This window comes from Ranitomeya variabilis, chromosome 1 (assembly GCF_051348905.1).
Source record: "Ranitomeya variabilis isolate aRanVar5 chromosome 1, aRanVar5.hap1, whole genome shotgun sequence".
In the NCBI taxonomy this organism is placed as follows: Eukaryota; Metazoa; Chordata; class Amphibia; order Anura; family Dendrobatidae; genus Ranitomeya; species Ranitomeya variabilis.
The window spans coordinates 401328461-401348114 of NC_135232.1; the positions used below are offsets into that span (position 1 = coordinate 401328461).

The 19654-nt window shown below is 47.2% G+C and overlaps 1 protein-coding gene across 1 annotated transcript in view; it reads left to right on the forward strand.

Moving 5' to 3' along the window:
• The first annotated feature begins 4195 nt into the window (after positions 1-4195).
• RCL1 (RNA terminal phosphate cyclase like 1) overlaps positions 4196-19654 on the forward strand; it is a 47512-nt gene continuing 32053 nt past the window's right edge. Inside the window, exons 1-2 of the mRNA XM_077249153.1 lie at positions 4196-4434; positions 11781-11852. Coding sequence (XP_077105268.1) covers positions 4203-4434; positions 11781-11852 — 304 coding nt within the window. The 5' untranslated portion in view covers positions 4196-4202. The remainder of the gene's footprint in view (positions 4435-11780; positions 11853-19654) is intronic.

Below are 19654 nucleotides of genomic sequence, written 5' to 3' on the forward strand. Positions count from 1 at the left end.
CGAGCGGTGATTACAGGGTCTGGTGGAGGGATGTCTGTGCACAGGCAGTGAGGCAGGGACTGAGGGTGTGCACAGAGAGAATGGAGACCCGGAGACTGCCCGTCCCAGTCTACGCTGGAGCCTAGAGCCCTCATTATATGTCAATGGAATATGTCAGTTAATAAATTGTTTTTCTAAAGCTTTATAGTGTAGTTTTAGGTCAGGGAGGGATGGATAGAAATGAGCTAGCAAGGTGCAGGGACAGGTAGTGATGGCTACTTGCGGACATGTGCAGCACCTGCGGTTTTGCACTTGCGGTGATACAAAAAACACTGCTAGCAGTGTTTTTTTCCATTGCTGCAAATACCGCATTTGCTGGATCAGAGCAAAACCGCAAGTGCCGCACATGTCTGCAAGTCCCATAGGCATACCTCCCAACCGTCCCGGATCCCGCGGGACTGTCCTGATTTTGACAGTCAGCCCCGGGATCCCGGGCGGGACACTAATGTCCCGCACTACGTGCCTAGGGCGGGGACAATGCAGGGGGCGGCACCTGAGTAGCTTAGGTTTGTGGCTGTTTTTTTTTTCTTATACACGCTGGGTCTCCTCCCGACCGATCCCGCCACCCCCCTCCCCGCCCCCTGTGTGTGCGGCGCTGCCACGCTGAGGCAGAGAGCCAGCAGCGATCAAGATGAGAGGTCAGCGACTCACTTCCTCCTGTGTGTGCACGGAGCTCCGGCTTCTCCTGCTCTTAGCTGCTATCCCGGCAGAGAAGGAGAGACGGGGGAGGTGCCGGGACAGTGCAGAGCTGTGAGCAGCCGGAGAAACTGAAGAGCTGCAGTGCACATGGCCAGATCAGCCGCCCCTGCAACACAGAGGAGATTGTGTGTGTGTGTGATGTGTGTGTGTGTGTGTGTGTGTGTGTGGTGATGTGTGTGTGTGTGATGTGTGTGTGTGATATGTGTGTGTGTGTCTGATGCTGCATGTGTGTGTCATTGTGTGTGTGTGATGCTGCATTTGTGTGTGTGTCATGTGTGTATGAGGTATCTGGTGTGTGTGATGGCTGGGTGTGTGTGTGTGATGGCTGGGTGTGTGTGTGTGATGGCTGGGTGTGTGTGTGTGTGATGGCTGTGTGTGTGTGTGTGATGGCTGCGTGTGTGTATGATGGCTGTGTGTGTGTGTGTGTGTGATGGCTGCGTGTGTGTGTGTGATGGCTGCGTGTGTGTGTGTGATGGCTGGGTGTGTGTGTGTGTGATGGCTGTGTGTGTGTGTGATGGCTGTGTGTGTGTGTGTGATGGCTGTGTGTGTGTGTGTGATGGCTGTGTGTGTGTGTGTGTGTGATGGCTGCGTGTGTGTGTGTGATGGCTGCGTGTGTGTGTGTGATGGCTGGGTGTGTGTGTGTGTGTGATGGCTGTGTGTGTGTGTGATGGCTGTGTGTGTGTGTGATAGCTGTGTGTGTGTGTGTGTGATGGCTGTGTGTGTGTGTGTGTGATGGCTGCGTGTGTGTGTGTGTGATGACTGCGTGTGTGTGTGTGATGACTGCGTGTGTGTGTGATGGCTGTGTGTGTGTGTGTGTGTGTGTGTGTGATGGCTGCGTATGTGATGCATTTGTGTCAAAGCTGCATGTGTTTGTGAGCTGCGTTTGTGATGCTGCGTGTGTATGTGTGATACTGTGTGTGTGATGCTGCATGTGTGTGAGCTGCGTGCGTGTGTGAGCTGTGTGTGTGCTGCGTGTGTGTGAGCTGTGTGCGTGTGCATGTGTGTGAGCGTGTGTGAGCTGCGTGCCTGTATGTCATTATACAGTATGGAGAACTGTGGCCATTATACAGTATGGAGCATCATGTGCGGTCATTATACAGTATGAAGCATCATGTGCAGCCAGCATACAGTACGGAGCATCATGTGCGGTCATTATACAGTATGGAGCATCATGTGCAGTCATTATACAGTATGGAGCGTCATGTGCGGCCATTATACGGTATGGAGCATCATGTGCAGTCATTATACAGTATGGAGCATCATGTGCGGCCATTATACGGTATGCATGCCGTCATTATACAGTATGGAGCGTCATGTGTGTTCATTATACAGTATGGAGCGTCATGTGTGGCCATTATACAGTATGGGGCATCATGTGCGGTCATTATACAGTATGGAGCATCATGTGCGGTCATTATACAGTATGGAGCATCATGTGTGGCCATTATACAGTATGGAGCATCATGTGCAGTCATTATACAATATGGAGCATCATGTGCAGCCAGTATACAGTATGGAGCATCATGTGCGGTCATTATACAATATGGAGCATCATGTGCGGTCATTATACAGTATGGAGCATCATGTGTGGTTATTATACAGTATGGAGCATCATGTGTGGCCATTATACAGTATGGGGCATCATGTGTGGTCATTATACGGTATGGAGCATCATGTGCGGCCATAATACGGTATGCATGCCGTCATTATACAGTATGGAGCATCATGTGCGGCCATTATACGGTATGGAGCATCATGTGCAGTCATTATACAATATGGAGCATCATGTGCAGTCATTATACAGTATGGAGCATCATGTGCGGTCATTATACAGTATGGAGCATCATGTGTGGCCATTATACAGTATGGAGCATCATGTGCGGTCATTATACAGTATGGAGCATCATGTGTGGCCATTATACAGTATGGAGCATCATGTGCGGTCATTATACAGTATGGAGCATCATGTGTGGCCATTATACAGTATGGAGCATCATGTGTGGCCATTATACAGTATGGAGCATCATGTGCGGTCATTATACAGTATGGAGCATCATGTGTGGTCATTATACAGTATGGAGCATCATGTGTGGCCATTATACAGTATGGAGCATCATGTGCGGCCATTATACAGTATGGAGCATCATGTGCGGTCATTATACAGTATGGAGCATCATGTGTGGCCATTATACAGTATGGAGCATCATGTGTGGCCATTATACAGTATGGAGCATCATGTGCGGCCATTATACAGTATGGAGCATCATGTGCGGCCATTATACGGTATGGAGCATCATGTGCAGTCATTATACAATATGGAGCATCATGTGCAGTCATTATACAGTATGGAGCATCATGTGCGGTCATTATACAGTATGGAGCATCATGTGTGGCCATTATACAGTATGGAGCATCATGTGCGGTCATTATACAGTATGGAGCATCATGTGTGGCCATTATACAGTATGGAGCATCATGTGCGGTCATTATACAGTATGGAGCATCATGTGTGGCCATTATACAGTATGGAGCATCATGTGTGGCCATTATACAGTATGGAGCATCATGTGCGGTCATTATACAGTATGGAGCATCATGTGTGGTCATTATACAGTATGGAGCATCATGTGTGGCCATTATACAGTATGGAGCATCATGTGCGGCCATTATACAGTATGGAGCATCATGTGCGGTCATTATACAGTATGGAGCATCATGTGTGGCCATTATACAGTATGGAGCATCATGTGTGGCCATTATACAGTATGGAGCATCATGTGTGGTCATTATACGGTATGGAGCATCATGTGTGGCCATTATACAGTATGGAGCATCATGTGTGGCCATTATACAGTATGGAGCATCATGTGTGGTCATTATACGGTATGGAGCACTGTGTGGCCATATTTTTTTGTTTATAACTATTGTATATGAAACCGTGTGATCAGCAGTGCTAAATGGGTGTGGTTGGGACGTGGATATGGGTGTGACTAATTATGAATGGGTGTGGTCAGAGGCGTGGCCTAAAATTTGTCCCTCTTTCCCAGCTTCAAAAGTTGGGAGGTATGCCCATAGGGAATGAATGAGGCCAAACTCAGTGTTGCTGTAAGTGATCCATTACACGGCAGATGCAGAAAAACTGCCGGATCTGCTGCAAAAGGCGACTTTCACATCAGCGATTTTTGCCAAAGTCACTGCCGATAGTGTCATACTCACCAATGGGGGAGGCAGCACTAAAAGTGCCTAGGGCAGCAGAAACTCTAAATACGGCCCTGCCAGTCATCATCATGAGTGCATGGAGCAAGGAAGGACTGAACAGACAACCATTACTGCTGTGTACAGGAATGGCCGGGCTGGGAAAGTGACGACTTAAAAATGTTGTGAAGCAGTTGTTAATAAAGTTTTTATAAGAACACAAAAAAAAAGCTTCTGTTTGTGTAGCGTGTTCACTCCACCCCTTTCACATGACCTGTGACCTCAGTGTCTGCGCTCCATCCGACTTCCCGTTCCAAACCACGTGTGCTGCTGGGGCTGCTGCACCTCGTCCAGGCGGAGGCAGCATGGCGACTGAGGGGCACTGCCTGCGCTTCGAGGGCTGCAACTTCTTCAGGCAGCGGCTGGTGCTGTCCACCCTGAGCGGGAGGCCGGTGAGAATCCAGAGCGTCCGGGTGAAGGACGAGAGCCCGGGAATAAGGGGTAAGGTGCCGCCTGCGTGCGGTGCGGGGACACTGGGTCTGGTCCCCCGCTAATAGGTTACACCCCAAGCCTCATCCCTTTAATACCTGCTTGGTATCTGTTGTTCCCTGGTATCAGCCATGTGATGCTGACTAGATGGGGGGGGGGGGGGGGGGGGGTTCCTCTGCCATATGAGTAACCGCCATAACTAGAGATGTGGATCAGACTGCAGTTTACAGCTGCCATCTGCTGTTCTCTGGTATCAGCCATGTCAGGCTTGGTACAGGCTGACTGTGGGAATGTTGTAGTAAAGTCTATAGCTAGAGGTGTTCTCACCCTGTAGCGTCTGGCTGTTGTTCTCTGGTATCAGCCATGTCAGGCTAGGCACAGGCTGACTGTGGGAATGCTGTAGTAAAGTCTATAGCTAGAGATCACATGTAAAGCGCCATGGAATAAATGGCGCAATAACAATAAATAATAATAATAATGTTCTCACCCTGTAGTGTCTGGCTGCTGTCCTCTGGTATCAGCCTTGTGAGGCTAGGCACAGGCTGACTGTGGGAATGCTGTAGTAAAGTCTATAGCTAGAGGTGTTCTCACCCTGTAGCGTCTGGCTGTTGTTCTCTGGTATCAGCCATGTCAGGCTATGCACAAGTAAAAAAGGCAGCACACTGCAGCGCTAAGACATGCAAACATGAAACATGAAAACTGAACTGCAATACTGCACTAGAAATATGAAAAATGAGAGCGTTTAGCGCATAAAAATGGCCAATTTTATGTGTACCTGATAGCCCCCTTACGGCATCTCTCGTATATCAGGTCCTACGCTTGCCTACCTCGCTGAGAATAAACGTCTCCAGTTTTCATGTTTCATGTTTGCATGTCTTAGCGCTGCAGTGTGCTGCCTTTTTTACTTGACTATATATGAGTTGGTTACTCTAGGTTCAGCACCTGTTCACACTTAGTCTATGTATGGATGTGACGGTCAGTTTTTTCAAATATATTATTTGGCCTTCTGACTGAGCACTCCGCCTCCTAGCCCAGGTGTTTTAATCGCAGCAGGTCCAGTACCCCTCCACAGAGAGAGAGAATATGAGTCTAGGAAGAGGTTTTCACAGGTACCCATTCACATGGAGACGTTTATTCTCAGCGAGGTAGGCAAGCGTAGGACCTGATATACGAGAGATGCCGTAAGGGGGCTATCAGGTACACATAAAATTGGCCATTTTTATGCGCTAAACGCTCTCATTTTTCATATTTCTAGTGCAGTATTGCAGTTCAGTTTTCATGTTTCATGTTTGCATGTCTTAGCGCTGCAGTGTGCTGCCTTTTTTACTTGACTATATATGAGTTGGTTACTCTAGGTTCAGCACCTGTTCACACTTAGTCTATGTATGGATGTGACGGTCAGTTTTTTCAAATATATTATTTGGCCTTCTGACTGAGCACTCCGCCTCCTAGCCCAGGTGTTTTAATCGCAGCAGGTCCAGTACCCCTCCACAGAGAGAGAGAATATGAGTCTAGGAAGAGGTTTTCACAGGTACCCATTCACATGGAGACGTTTATTCTCAGCGAGGTAGGCAAGCGTAGGACCTGATATACGAGAGATGCCGTAAGGGGGCTATCAGGTACACATAAAATTGGCCATTTTTATGCGCTAAACGCTCTCATTTTTCATATTTCTAGTGCAGTATTGCAGTTCAGTTTTCATGTTTCATGTTTGCATGTCTTAGCGCTGCAGTGTGCTGCCTTTTTTACTTGACTATATATGAGTTGGTTACTCTAGGTTCAGCACCTGTTCACACTTAGTCTATGTATGGATGTGACGGTCAGTTTTTTCAAATATATTATTTGGCCTTCTGACTGAGCACTCCGCCTCCTAGCCCAGGTGTTTTAATCGCAGCAGGTCCAGTACCCCTCCACAGAGAGAGAGAATATGAGTCTAGGAAGAGGTTTTCACAGGTACCCATTCACATGGAGACGTTTATTCTCAGCGAGGTAGGCAAGCGTAGGACCTGATATACGAGAGATGCCGTAAGGGGGCTATCAGGTACACATAAAATTGGCCATTTTTATGCGCTAAACGCTCTCATTTTTCATATTTCTAGTGCAGTATTGCAGTTCAGTTTTCATGTTTCATGTTTGCATGTCTTAGCGCTGCAGTGTGCTGCCTTTTTTACTTGACTATATATGAGTTGGTTACTCTAGGCTATGCACAGGCTGACTGTGGGAATGCTGTAGTAAAGTCTATAGCTAGAGATCACATGTAAAGCGCCATGGAATAAATGGCGCTATAACAATAAATAATAATAATAATAATAATGTTCTCACCCTGTAGCGTCTGGCTGTTGTTCTCTGGTATCAGCCATGTCAGGCTAGGCACAGGCTGACTGTGGGAATGTTGTAGTAAAGTCTATAGCTAGAGGTGTTCTCACCCTGTCGCGTCTGGCTGCTGTCCTCTGGTATCAGCCTTGTGAGGCTAGGCACAGGCTGACTGTGGGAATGCTGTAGTAAAGTCTATAGCTAGAGGTGTTCTCACCCTGTAGCGTCTGGCTGTTGTTCTCTGGTATCAGCCATGTCAGGCTAGGCACAGGCTGACTGTGGGAATGTTGTAGTAAAGTCTATAGCTAGAGGTGTTCTCACCCTGTAGCGTCTGGCTGTTGTTCTCTGGTATCAGCCATGTCAGGCTAGGCACAGGCTGACTGTGGGAATGCTGTAGTAAAGTCTATAGCTAGAGATCACATGTAAAGCGCCATGGAATAAATGGCGCAATAACAATAAATAATAATAATAATAATGTTCTCACCCTGTCGCGTCTGGCTGCTGTCCTCTGGTATCAGCCTTGTGAGGCTAGGCACAGGCTGACTGTGTCCAGTCACTCTCCCTCGGTTGATAAGCAGCCGCCAGCCACACATTAGCGAGTGATCACTCCTGAGGTGTAGACCTGTGCTATAGAGTAGTGAGTCAGCACTGATCATGGAGGCAGCGATATCCCCTTGCATATCTCCAGCTCGGCTTGCTAGACGTTCTTCGCCTGTGATCCAGGCTTATATCTAGCATTTCTTATTAGTGCAGGTGAGAATGGCTGAATATCAATCATACTGTTATACCCGCTCAGTGACGGGAGACTCTGCTGTCATATCCGGCACAGGTACATGATGGATGAGACGACATTTGAGCCACAATCATGCCATTAGCAGTCAGTGACATTGCCTCATGGGGAAAGTATTACAGTAATATACTTAGTCATATCAAACGTTTGTCTGCCAATGGTCACCTCACTCGTTTTTAGGCCTTGTTCACACTGCGTCATGGGGTTCTGTCTGAATCTTAAAAAAGAGTCACGCAGAGCCCTTCACAGTGCTACATTATTTTGCCAGACATGGCCAGAAAAAGCCCAAGTATTGTCCATCTGAACTCATTGCAGACTATCGCTTATTTGGGTTTTTGTTCAAATTCCATTTTTTGAGAATTCAGGCAAAACTCCTGGACATGTTGTATAAACGCAGTGTGAACAGTGCCTAAAGGTACCTTCACACTAAACGACGCTGCAGCGATATCGACAACGATGCCGATCGCTGCAGCGACCAACGATGCCGAAGTCCTCGGGTAACCAGGGTAAACATCGGGTTACTAAGCGCAGGGCCGCGCTTAGTAACCCGATGTTTACCCTGGTTACCAGTGTAAATGTAAAAAAAACAAACAGTACATACTTACATTCGCGTCCCCCAGCGTCCTCTTCCCTGCACTGTGTGAGTGCCGGCAGTACAGAGCACAGCGGTGACGTCACCACTGTGCTCTGCTTTTACTTTACGGCCGGCAATCACAGTCAGTGCGGGAAGCGGACGCTGGGGGACGTGTGACAGACATCAGAGGGTGAGTATGTACTGTTTTTTTTTTTTTTTACTTTTACAATGGTAACCAGGGTAAATATCGGGTTACTAAGCGTGGCCCTGCGCTTAGTAACCCGATATTTACCCTGGTTACCACTGTAAAACATTGCTGGCATCGTTGCTTTGGCTGTCAAACACGACGATACACGCCGATCTGACGACCAAATAAAGTTCTGGACTTTCAGCAACGACCAGCGATATCACAGCAGGATCCAGATCGCTGCTGCGTGTCAAACACAACGATATCGCTAGCCAGGACGCTGCAACGTCACGGATCGCTAGCAATATCGTTACAAAGTTGTTTCGTGTGAAGGTACCTTTACTTGGGCTTAGGCTAGGTTCACATTGCGTTAATGTGTGCACGCTAACGGACAGCGTTGCACGGCGAAAATGTCGCAATTAACGCCGTGCAACGGGTCCGTTAGTGCACCCATTGACAGCAATTTTCCCTGCAGCGCATTGCTAGCGCGTGCCTTTTTCGGCTTGTGCTAGCGATGTGCCGTTCTTCTGTGGCGCGCCTCGGACGCCGCTTGCAGCGTTCGCGGCGCGCCTGAGGTCCGTTCCCCGCTCTCGCAGATCGGGGATCTGCGAGAGCGGGGACGTTAACGCGGCCCCTAAATAAACATTGCGTTAGCGCAATCCGCTAGCGCTAAACGGATTGCCCTAACGCAATGTGAACCTAGCCTTATTCCAACACCTTATCTTTTGCATTTCACAAGCTATTTTCCTGCATCTGGACCTTGAAGGGAACTGATCACATCATTTAGGTTTCATAAATCGCCCCTCAACCCACTGGCCGCTTTCCTAGGTTTAGATTTGCCAGGTTCCCTTTCAGGTAGAATATGCAATCACTTTATGATCCCGGGGGATTCGCCATCTGGGGCCCACCCAAATCCTGAGAAATGAAGGGGATGCATTGTTGGTGTAGTAGATCGCTCTAAGCTGCTTCACACGATTGTGATATTTCCCGAGCGTGAAACATGAGCTGAGTTTCATCAGTGTTTTTGACCAAATTGATCAGAATTTCGTCAGTGTCAATTTTTCCCATCAATTTTCTAGAGAAAAAAACTGATGTCTCCTTGCTATATATCACACTTGGGGTTCCTTCTGATGTCCCTTTTCTACATGTTAAAGAAAAATGTTTTTATTTTCATCATGTCTTTATCAGTTCATTACATCCGAGCATTTTCGTGTTTTTTTTCCTCATTCGAGGAAAAAAATTCTGGTCCTTGATAAACAGACGTGATGTTTGTGTGTATATATAGATATACTGTGTATACACACACACACACACACACACACACTTCCAAATTATTATGCAAAAGATATTTTTCTCGGATTTTCCTAAATGGTCGGTCCAAATGACAGTCAGTCTAATAAAAGTCATCACCCTTTAGAGTATACATCGAATTTTATTGAAGAAACCTCCCAATGATAACAGTATAATCTCCAAAATGAATAAAAACTCAAAATGCACTGTTCCAAATTATTAGGCACAGTAGAACTTCTAGACATTTGTTATGTTTTAAAGAACTGAAAATGCTCATTTGTGGAATTTGCAGCATTAAGAGGTCACATTCACTGAACAAAAAAACTATTTAACTCCAAAACATCCTAACAGGGCAAGTTACATGTTAACATAGGAACTCTTCTTTGATATCACCTTCACAATTCTTGCATCTGTTGAATTTGTCAGTTTTTGGAGAGTTTCTGCTTGTATTTCTTTGCATGAAGTCAGAATAGCCTCCCAGAGCTGCTGTTTTGATGTGAACTGCCTCCCACCCTCATAGATCTTTTGCTTTTACTCCAAAGGTTCTCTATAGGGTTGAGGTCAGGGGAAGATGGTGGCCACACCATGAGTTTATCTAATTTTATGCCCATAGCAGCCAATGACTCAGAGGTATTCTTTGCAGCATGAGATGGTGCATTGTCAGCATGAAGATGATTTTGCTCCTGAAGGCATGTTTCTGCTTTTTAGACCATAGAAGAAAGTTGTCAGTCAGAAACTCTATATACTTTGCAGAGGTCATTTTCACACCTTCAGGGACCTTAAAGGGCCCTACCAGCTGTTTCCCCATGATTCCGGCCCAAAACATGACTCCTCCACATCCTTGCTGATGTTGCAGCCTTGTTGGGACATGGTGGCCATCCACCAACCATCCACTACTCCATCCATGTGGACCATCCAGGGTTGCTCGACACTCATCAGTAAACAGGACTGTTTGAAAATTAGTTTTCATGTATGTCTCGGCCCACTACAACCATTTCTGCTTGTGAACACTGTTTAGGGGTGGCCGAATAGTAGGTTTATGCACCACAGCAAGCCTTTGATGGAGCCTACACCTTGAGGTTCGAGGGACTCCAGAGGCACCAGCAGCTTCAAATATCTGTTTGCTGGTTTGTAATGGCTTTTTAGCAGCTGCTCTCTTTATCTGATGAACTTTCCTGGCAGAAACCTTCCTCATTATGCCTTTATCAGCACGAACACGACTGTGCCCAGATTCAGCCACAAATCTCTTAAGAGTAAGATGATCACGCTTAAATTTTCAAGAAATATCTAATGAGCCCTTAAAAAGTTTATCAATCAGTAGCCGCACTTTTAGGAGAGGTAACGCCTGTGTTCGGATGTGTCTGTATTACTGTGTTCCCTATGACTTAAGGTACCTTCACACTAAACAACGCTGCAGCGATATCGACAACAATGCCGATCGCTGCAGCGTCGCTGTTTGGTCGCTGGAGAGCTGTCACACAGACAGCTCTCCAGCGACCAACGATGCCGAAGTCCTCGGGTAACCAGAGTAAACATCGGGTTACTAAGCGCAGGGCTGCGCTTAGTAACCCGATGTTTACCCTGGTTACCAGTGTAAATGTAAAAAAACAAACAGTACATACTTACATTCGCGTCCCTCGGCGTCCTCTTCCCTGCACTGTGTGAGCGCCGGCAGTACAGAGCACAGCGGTGACGTCACCGCTGTGCTCTGCTTTTACTTTACGGCCGGCAATCACAGTCAGGGACGTGTGACAGACAGCAGAGGGTGAGTATGTACTGTTTGTTTTTTTTTTTTACTTTTACAATGGTAACCAGGGTAAATATCGGGTTACTAAGCGCGGCCCTGCGCTTAGTAACCCGATATTTACCCTGGTTACCACTGTAAAACATTGCTGACATCGTTGCTTTTGCTGTCAAACACGACGATACACGGCGATCTGACGACCAAATAAAGTTCTGGACTTTCTTCTCCGACCAGCGATATCACAGCAGGGTCCAGATCGCTGCTGTGTGTCAAACACAACGATATCGCTATCCAGGACGCTGCAACGTCACGGATCGCTATCGTTATCGCTGCAAAGTCGTTTAGTGTGAAGGTACCTTTATACACGTTCCCCTCTCATGGCCATTTTTCATGGTTGAGTAGTTTTGTTTTTATGTTTCATTTTCTACTGTATATCTAACTAGCATTTTCCTTATTGCAGACTTTGAGGCAAGTTTCATCAGGCTGATGGATAAAATAACCAATGGAGCGAGAATAGAGATCAATCAGACTGGTGAGTATTGTGTAATGGTGCAGGCTGCAGCAGACAAGTGCCGGAGAGCTGTGATGTGCGGTTATCAGTGACTTCACATGTTTGATCCCGCTCTTTGTACTGTTTGGATTTTTTTTGTTATAATGCTGGCTTTTCTACAATCTGATGATGGACAAGGTACTCCAGTGAGATTCTACAGCCGTCTCCACCCCGGTTTGTTCTTCCAAGTAGCTTAAGATGGTGCTAACCGCACCCAGAATTCCTCTCGCTGCTTGTTACGAAGCCAGTGGGAAAACCTTATGAACTCTTTGAATTTGGCTAGTTATGTGTTTCCTTTTAGTAATGGATGCCTGTGATTGATGAAGTTGTAAGCCAGTGCCGAGTAATATGAGGCAGAGTATGGTATACAGTGCCTGGTGCAGTTGTGCCCTATATGACATCCGGAGAACATATTTGAGTTGCGTTGAAGGGAGTTTCTCAGTATAGTAAGATTTGGTGTATAGCTTGGATAGATCAGTGCCAGGGTGCTGAGACTGATTACAAGGTTGCAGCTCTTAACCTGGTGTTGTGTTAAGACTGTATGTTGGTACATGCACAGCATTGGGGAAAAGTGTGACAGATGTCAGATGAACCCTGGGAGATAAATCGCTACCAGTATGTTGCCTCCCTGTCCCCATTGAAGTACACATAAGTGGGAGATCAGAGAAGATGGTTTTGAGCTACGACGGTAAGCAACAGTTGCAATATATGCGTGACTGTGACCTAATAGGGAAGTTGTATGAAAAAGCAGAAAAATGATTAAATCAGAGCAGAGAACATTAAAAATAGGAAGTATGTAAATAAAATAGTAGTTCTGTTACTTATAAACTTAAAACTAAATAGTAGCCTATGCTGCTCCCAACTGGGCTGGTGGGTTGAGGAGCAGATACGATATATTCACCAAATAAGACTGCCCACTGGGCTCATGCATACGGTTATACAAGGAAGACTGGCATTCACCGAATAGGACTGCCCACTGGACTCATGCATACGGTTATACAAGGAAGACTGGCATTCACCGAATAGGACTGCCCACTGGGCTCATGCATACGGTTATACAAGGAAGACTGGCATTCACCGAATAGGACTGCCCACTGGACTCATGCATACGGTTATACAAGGAAGACTGGCATTCACCGAATAGGACTGCCCACTGGACTCATGCATACAGTCATACAGGGAAGACTGGCATTCACCGAATAGGACTGCCCACTGGGCTCATGCATACGGTTATACAAGGAAGACTGGCATTCACCAAATAGGACTGCCCACTGGACTCATGCATACAGTCATACAGGGAAGACTGGCATTCACTAAATAGGACTGCCCACTGGACTCATGCATACAGTCATACAGGGAAGACTGGCATTCACCGAATAGGACTGCCCGCTGGACTCATGCATACAGTCATACAGGGAAGACTGGCATTCACCGAATAGGACTGCCCACTGGACTCATGCATACAGTCATACAGGGAAGACTGGCATTCACCGAATAGGACTTCCCGCTGGACTCATGCATACAGTCATACAGGGAAGACTGGCATTCACCGAATAGGACTGCCCACTGGACTCATGCATACAGTCATACAGGGAAGACTGGCATTCACCGAATAGGACTTCCCGCTGGACTCATGCATACAGTCATACAGGGAAGATTGGCATTCACCGATTAGGACTGCCCACTGGACTCGTATGCACACTTCAAGGGTTTCAATGAATAAAATGCACGTTTTAGTGAAACATTTCCGTACAAAAATTCATATAAATCTGGTCAGCTCCTCCTGTTCTGTAACATACTGCTTGTAGATCAGTTAAAGGGCCACTGTCACCCCCTCCAGGCGTTACAAATTAAAAGAGCCACCTTGTGCAGCAGTAATGCTGCATTCTAACAAGGTGGCTCTTTTAGTTTTTGGTGCATATATTCCCAAAATAAAGCGTTTTATAAATTCTCCAAAATACCTTTCTTTCGCCAGGGAGGCAGGTCCTCACCCCCCTGCTTGAAACGCCACACTGCAGTCACTCAAATCTTTAGGGGCGCCGGGCACCGCCCCCTCCGCGCTGTGTTCGCTTGAAATCCGGCCCCTGCTCACTGCGCCTGCACCAGACAGTACTACACAGCGCAGGCGCCGGATTTCAAGCGAACACAGCACGGAGGGGGGCGGCGCCCGGCGCCCCTGAAGATTTGAGTGACTGCAGTGTGGCGTTTCAAGCAGGGGGGTGAGGACCTGCCTCCCTGGCGAAAGAAAGGTATTTTGGAGAATTTATAAAACGCTTTATTTTGGGAATATATGCACCAAAAACTAAAAGAGCCACCTTGTTAGAATGCAGCATTACTGCTGCACAAGGTGGCTCTTTTAGTTTATAATGGCTGGAGGGGGTGACAGTGGCCCTTTAAGTTTCAACATAGAAAGGTTCTCCATAAGGGTGTTTGTATTTCCTAACCAGGATTGTTACATATATTTAAAAACTATAATTGAAATATTGACACCTATGTCTTGGGACACTCCTGGTTTTGGTACACGCATGCTGATATGTGAATAAAGCCAAAGTAATAGTGTTCATAGGTAGTTGCCGTTACATTGCGTTAAAGAGGTTGTCCGCTACTTTATCATTGACTAGTGATGAGTGAATGTGCGCGGAGAAGGTGTTATCAGAGCATGCTCGGGTGCTAACTGAGTGGCTTCGATGTGCTCAAATACTATGTTCGAGTCTCCGCGCCTGCATGTCTCGTGGCTGTTAGACAGCTGCAACCCATGCAGGGATTTCCTGTTTGGGGGGAGACATGCAGCCTCGGGGACTGAAACATATTTTTCAAGCACGCCGAAGACACTCGGTTAGTACGCGAGCATACTCAGATAACCTTATCTCCCCAGCACGTTTGCTCATCACTATTGTTGAGCTATCCTCCTAGGAGCTGTTCTCAGGGTGGCTGCTTGGCGAAATTGCTCAATTGAACAGCTGCTCAGACTTTGGATAGTGGCCGCTTCTGGGTACTGCTCATCCGTCTCTTATTCAGATCCATAGGAGGCAGATGTCCAGTTCCCTGCGGTGACAACTATCAGAAGACAGGGTAGCTGTACAATTAACCATTGCCGGTTGCTGACACAGAGAACGGCTGATTGGCAGGGTTGCCAGGTGTAGGATCCCAACTGATCAGATATTGACGACTTATACGAAGTATAAGGTGATCAGTGATAAAGTAGTGGACAACCTCTTTAACCTTTCCAACAGCTCAACTTCACCCAATTTATCCTGCTATGTACATTGCATTCCAAGCCAATAACATACCACCACTGTCCTCTAGCCAAAAAATATATTTCTCTTACCTCCCATGACGGCACCACGAAGAGAGAGAGAGGGATCTGCCCTCAGGGACAGGAAACTCACAGGTTAAAAAGGCGGGACCTCTCCACCTTAGTTCGGTTTACTGTCCCTGACTGGGAACCCACACATTACCACGTCGTCGCGGGATACCAGGGACCATCGGGCTGAATTCAGGCAGCGGGGGCCCTGCCGCGGTACTAGATGGACGTCCTCCCTGAAGGCACATTCCGGGGTCGGCGGGCCCTGTGTGTATGTGCGGAGAAGAGGCAGTGAAGAGGAACCCAGTCTGCCTCTTCCACAGCAGCCGGTAATAGGTAGCGGCGGCTACCTGGTATGTCACCGCCGGTTTGGGGCTCATGGGAGGAGGTGACGGCGGTCACCGACAGGAGGCACCGATATGCTGTAAAGCAGCTGCGGCGATCCCTCCTGGGAGCCGGCAGCCAGTGGAGCGCGCGCGAGGTCCGGCGGCATTTACTGTGCAGGCTTGGGGGGGTCATTTCCGGGGCGGCGCAAGGTACCTTTGGGTAGGCCGGATGTTGCCTTGCGCCGCACAGTGAAGATAAAATCGGCGGAGAAACCTGACACCACTGCTCAAACAGTGCCACTATGAGTGGAAAAGAGCAGTCGGTGGAGAAAACTCTTCAATCCCCGCTGGAGCTGAAGAAAGACCCACAGGAGCGCCATCACCCGCAGATGAGACAAAAGCAGTATCAGCCTATGCAACGCCACAGCTCAGGATCCCAACGCAGCAGAGGCTCCAGTTGATCCGGGAGAAAAACAGCGGTTCAAATGGAGGAGGCATCCCCAAGACCAGAACCGGTATCTCCCTCATGTTAGGAGGGTAAGTGACCTCCGTGAATGTATATATTCTAAATAGGGGTTTATTGTATTTCTTGGGGGAAGAAATGCAAGGCGAAAACCAAACATAAAGTGTGCCCGCTCTGCTCGGCAGATTTACCAGCTACTTGAGCAAAAAAGCTCTGTGCCTTATGCATAGAGAACACCATAACTGAAGAGACCCCAAGATTTGCATCTGAGCTCAAAGACTTAATTAAAATCCAAGTAGAAGATGCGCTAAAGTGTAAAAAGCCGTAAGAGGAAACGCAAAAATAAATCCCCAAATTACAGTTCCAGTGAGGAAGATGGTGTCCATTATAGTTCGGATAGCTCTACATCCTCCTCATCATCATCCTCTGCATCCTCAGAAGGCAGCCGCAACTGTTTCCCTATTGAAGAAACAGATGCTCTAGTTAAAATGGTTAGAACAACCATGGGGCTGGCAGACACTCGTTCTTAAAAAAAAACGCACAAGACCTTATGTTTAGTGGCCTAGAACAAAAGAAGCATAGGGTGTTCCCATTAAACGAAAAAATACAGGCCCTAATAAAGGAGTGGAAGAGGCCAGATAAAAAAAGTCCTGTTAACCCCTAAAAGGAAATATCCGTTTGATGACCCAGCCTTTGCTTCATGGAGAAAAGCACCAAAATTGGATGTCGCTATTGCGAAAGCTTCTAAAAAATTTGCTTTACCCTTTGAGGATATGGGAACCCTCAAAGATCCTATGGATAAGAGAGCTGATGTATTCTTAGGGTACTGTCACACCGTGCAATTTTCGTCGCTACGACGGCACGATCCGTGACGTCGCAGCGTCGTATGAGTATCGCTCCAGCGTCGTAGACTGCGGTCACACGTTGCAATCACGGCGCTGGAGCGATGCCGAGGTTCGCTGGTAACCAGGGTAAACATCGGGTAACTAAGCGCAGGGCCGCGCTTAGTAACCCGATGTTTACCCTGGTTACCAGCGTAAAAGTAAAAAAAAAAAAAACGTACATGCTCACCATCTGATGTCCGTCAGGTCCCTTGCCGTCCGCTTCCCTCTCTGACTGAGTGCAGCCGTACAGTGAGAGCAGAGCGCAGCGGTGACGTCACCGCTGTGATCTGCTCTCACTTTCCGGCCGGCGCTCACAGTCAGAGCGGGAAGCAGACTGCAAGGGACCTGACGGACATCAGATGGTGAGCATGTACGGTTTGTTTTTTTTTTACTTTTACGCTGGTAACCACGGTAAACATCGGGTTACTAAGCGCGGCCCTGCGCTTAGTTACCCGATGTTTACCCTGGTTACCAGCGAACGCATCGCTGGATCGCTGTCACACACAACGATCCAGCGATGACAGCGGGAGATCCAGCGACGAAAGAAAGTTCCAAACGATCTGCTACGACGTACGATCCTCAGCAGGATCCCTGATCGCTGCTGCGTGTCAGACACTGCGATATCGTAACGATATCGCTAGAACGTCAAGAATCGTACCGTCGTAGCGATCAAAATTGCACTGTGTGACAGTACCATTAAAAGGATCCTGGGAAGCCGCTAGCGGAGGGTTAAAACCTGGGATAGCTGCTACATGCACGGCCAGAGCGTTAATGGTATGGCTGGGTCACCTGGAGACCCAATTAAAAAATGAAACACCAAGAGTCTATATTGGACTCTGTGTCAATTATGAGGGGAGCTGCGGCATATTTAGCAGACGCCTCCATAGACTCAGTGAGGCTGACAGCAAGATCAGCTTCATTTTCAAATGCAGCCTGAACACTATGGCTGAAGTGCTGGCCAGGTGACTTACAAAGGCATAGCTATGCTCCATACCGTGTGAAGGGGAATTTTTATTTGAACCTACCCTGGATGATATCCTCGAAAAAGCCGTAGACAAGAAAAAAGCTTTTCCAGGATTTCCCAACCAGTCCTATAGGCGGCCCTTTCAAGGGAAGAAATTTATGCGAAGACGCCCCCCCAAAAAACCAAAAAGATGGATGGGAAGATAAAAAAAATTTAAAGGGAGAGGCTTCATGTTCAACAAGCCGGATAATAAGAAACAGCCCCAATGAAGGCGCGCCCCAGGTAGGAGGGAGACTGACATACTTTCTCCAAGCCTGGGAAAAAATATCAGGGAGCACTTGGACTATGAATATAATAGAGACGGTCCTGAAGCTGAAATTTCATACAAGGCCACACCATCAATTTGTAGTAACACCACAAAGGAAATCCGAGGCCGAACAGCTGAGCATCCAGAAAGAAGTCCACAGTCTCCTAACAAAGAATGTCCTACAGGAAGTCCCACAACAGGAGGAAGCAACAGGTTTCCACTCTCCTCTTTTTCTTGGGACGAAACCGGACGGAACTTTCAGAGCAATAATAAACCTGAAGAGGTTAAACAAATACCTAGTGACAAAAAGTTTCAAGATGGAAACAATAAAATCATGTGTCAGAACCCTTCATCCGTCTTGTTTTATGACCGTCATAGACTTAAAAGACGCATACTATCATGTGCCGATCTATCCAGATTACCAAAAATATCTCAGGGTGGCAGTAATGATGCAAGGGGAGCTGAAACATTATCAATACAGAGCACTTCCGTTCGGCCTTGCCATAGCCCCAAGGGTGTTTATAAAACTAATGGCAGAAGTAATGGCCCACATAAGGGAGCAAGATGTATTGATTGTCCCTTATCTGGACGACCTCCTAGTGATGGGCAGATCTCCTCTCCATTGCAGTCAGCAGCTAGACAAAGTAATGGCAGCCCTATCAAATCTAGGGTGGTTATTGAATCTGTAAATATCCAGAATTATCCCAACACAAGTACAACAATACTTAGGGATAATAATAGACTCAACAAAACAAGAATGTTGTCTTCCAGAAGTAAGTGTCCAACATGATACAACTAGTGGACTATTTAAGACATTCTCCAGTCGTTACTTTAAGAAAAGCAATGTCCACACTGGGTTCAATGACGGCTTGCATTCCAGCGGTCCAATGGGCTCAGGGTCACTCCAGAGATCTCCAGTGGGAAATATTAGAAGCAGAATTCCGCTTCAAAGGAGATTTAGGGAAGCGATTAAAAATATCCTCACAAACAATAGCTTCCCTAGTTTGGTGGACAGACCCGTCCAATCTCATCAGAGGGGTTCCATGGGTATGGCCGGTTTCAGTAACCCTGACCACGGATGCAAGCCCATGGGGTTGGGGAGCCCACCTAAACGGTCAAATTGCTCAGGGTCCATGGTCAGGGGAAGAAAAACTCCTCACTCCAAACAGGAAAGAGCTTTTGGCATTAAAGTATGCCCTCAACCACTTTTTAGTCTCCCTCCGTTCCCATCAAGTAAGAGTACTGACAGACAACAGGGTGGTAGTGGCGTATTTGAATCATCAGGGGGGAACAAGGTCATAATCTCTGAAAGTGACGAAATCCATTCTGTCACAAGTAGAAACCAACCTGTCCTCCCTGACAGCCCTTCACATCAAAGGGACAGAGAATCAGACTGCAGATTTTTTAAGCAGAAAGCAACTAAAGCAGGGGGAATGGGAATTAAACCAGGAGATATTCAATCACATAGTGGATCGTTGGGGGGGCCCCGGATATAGATCTGTTCGCAAACAGTCAAAACCGGAAAACACAGGCATT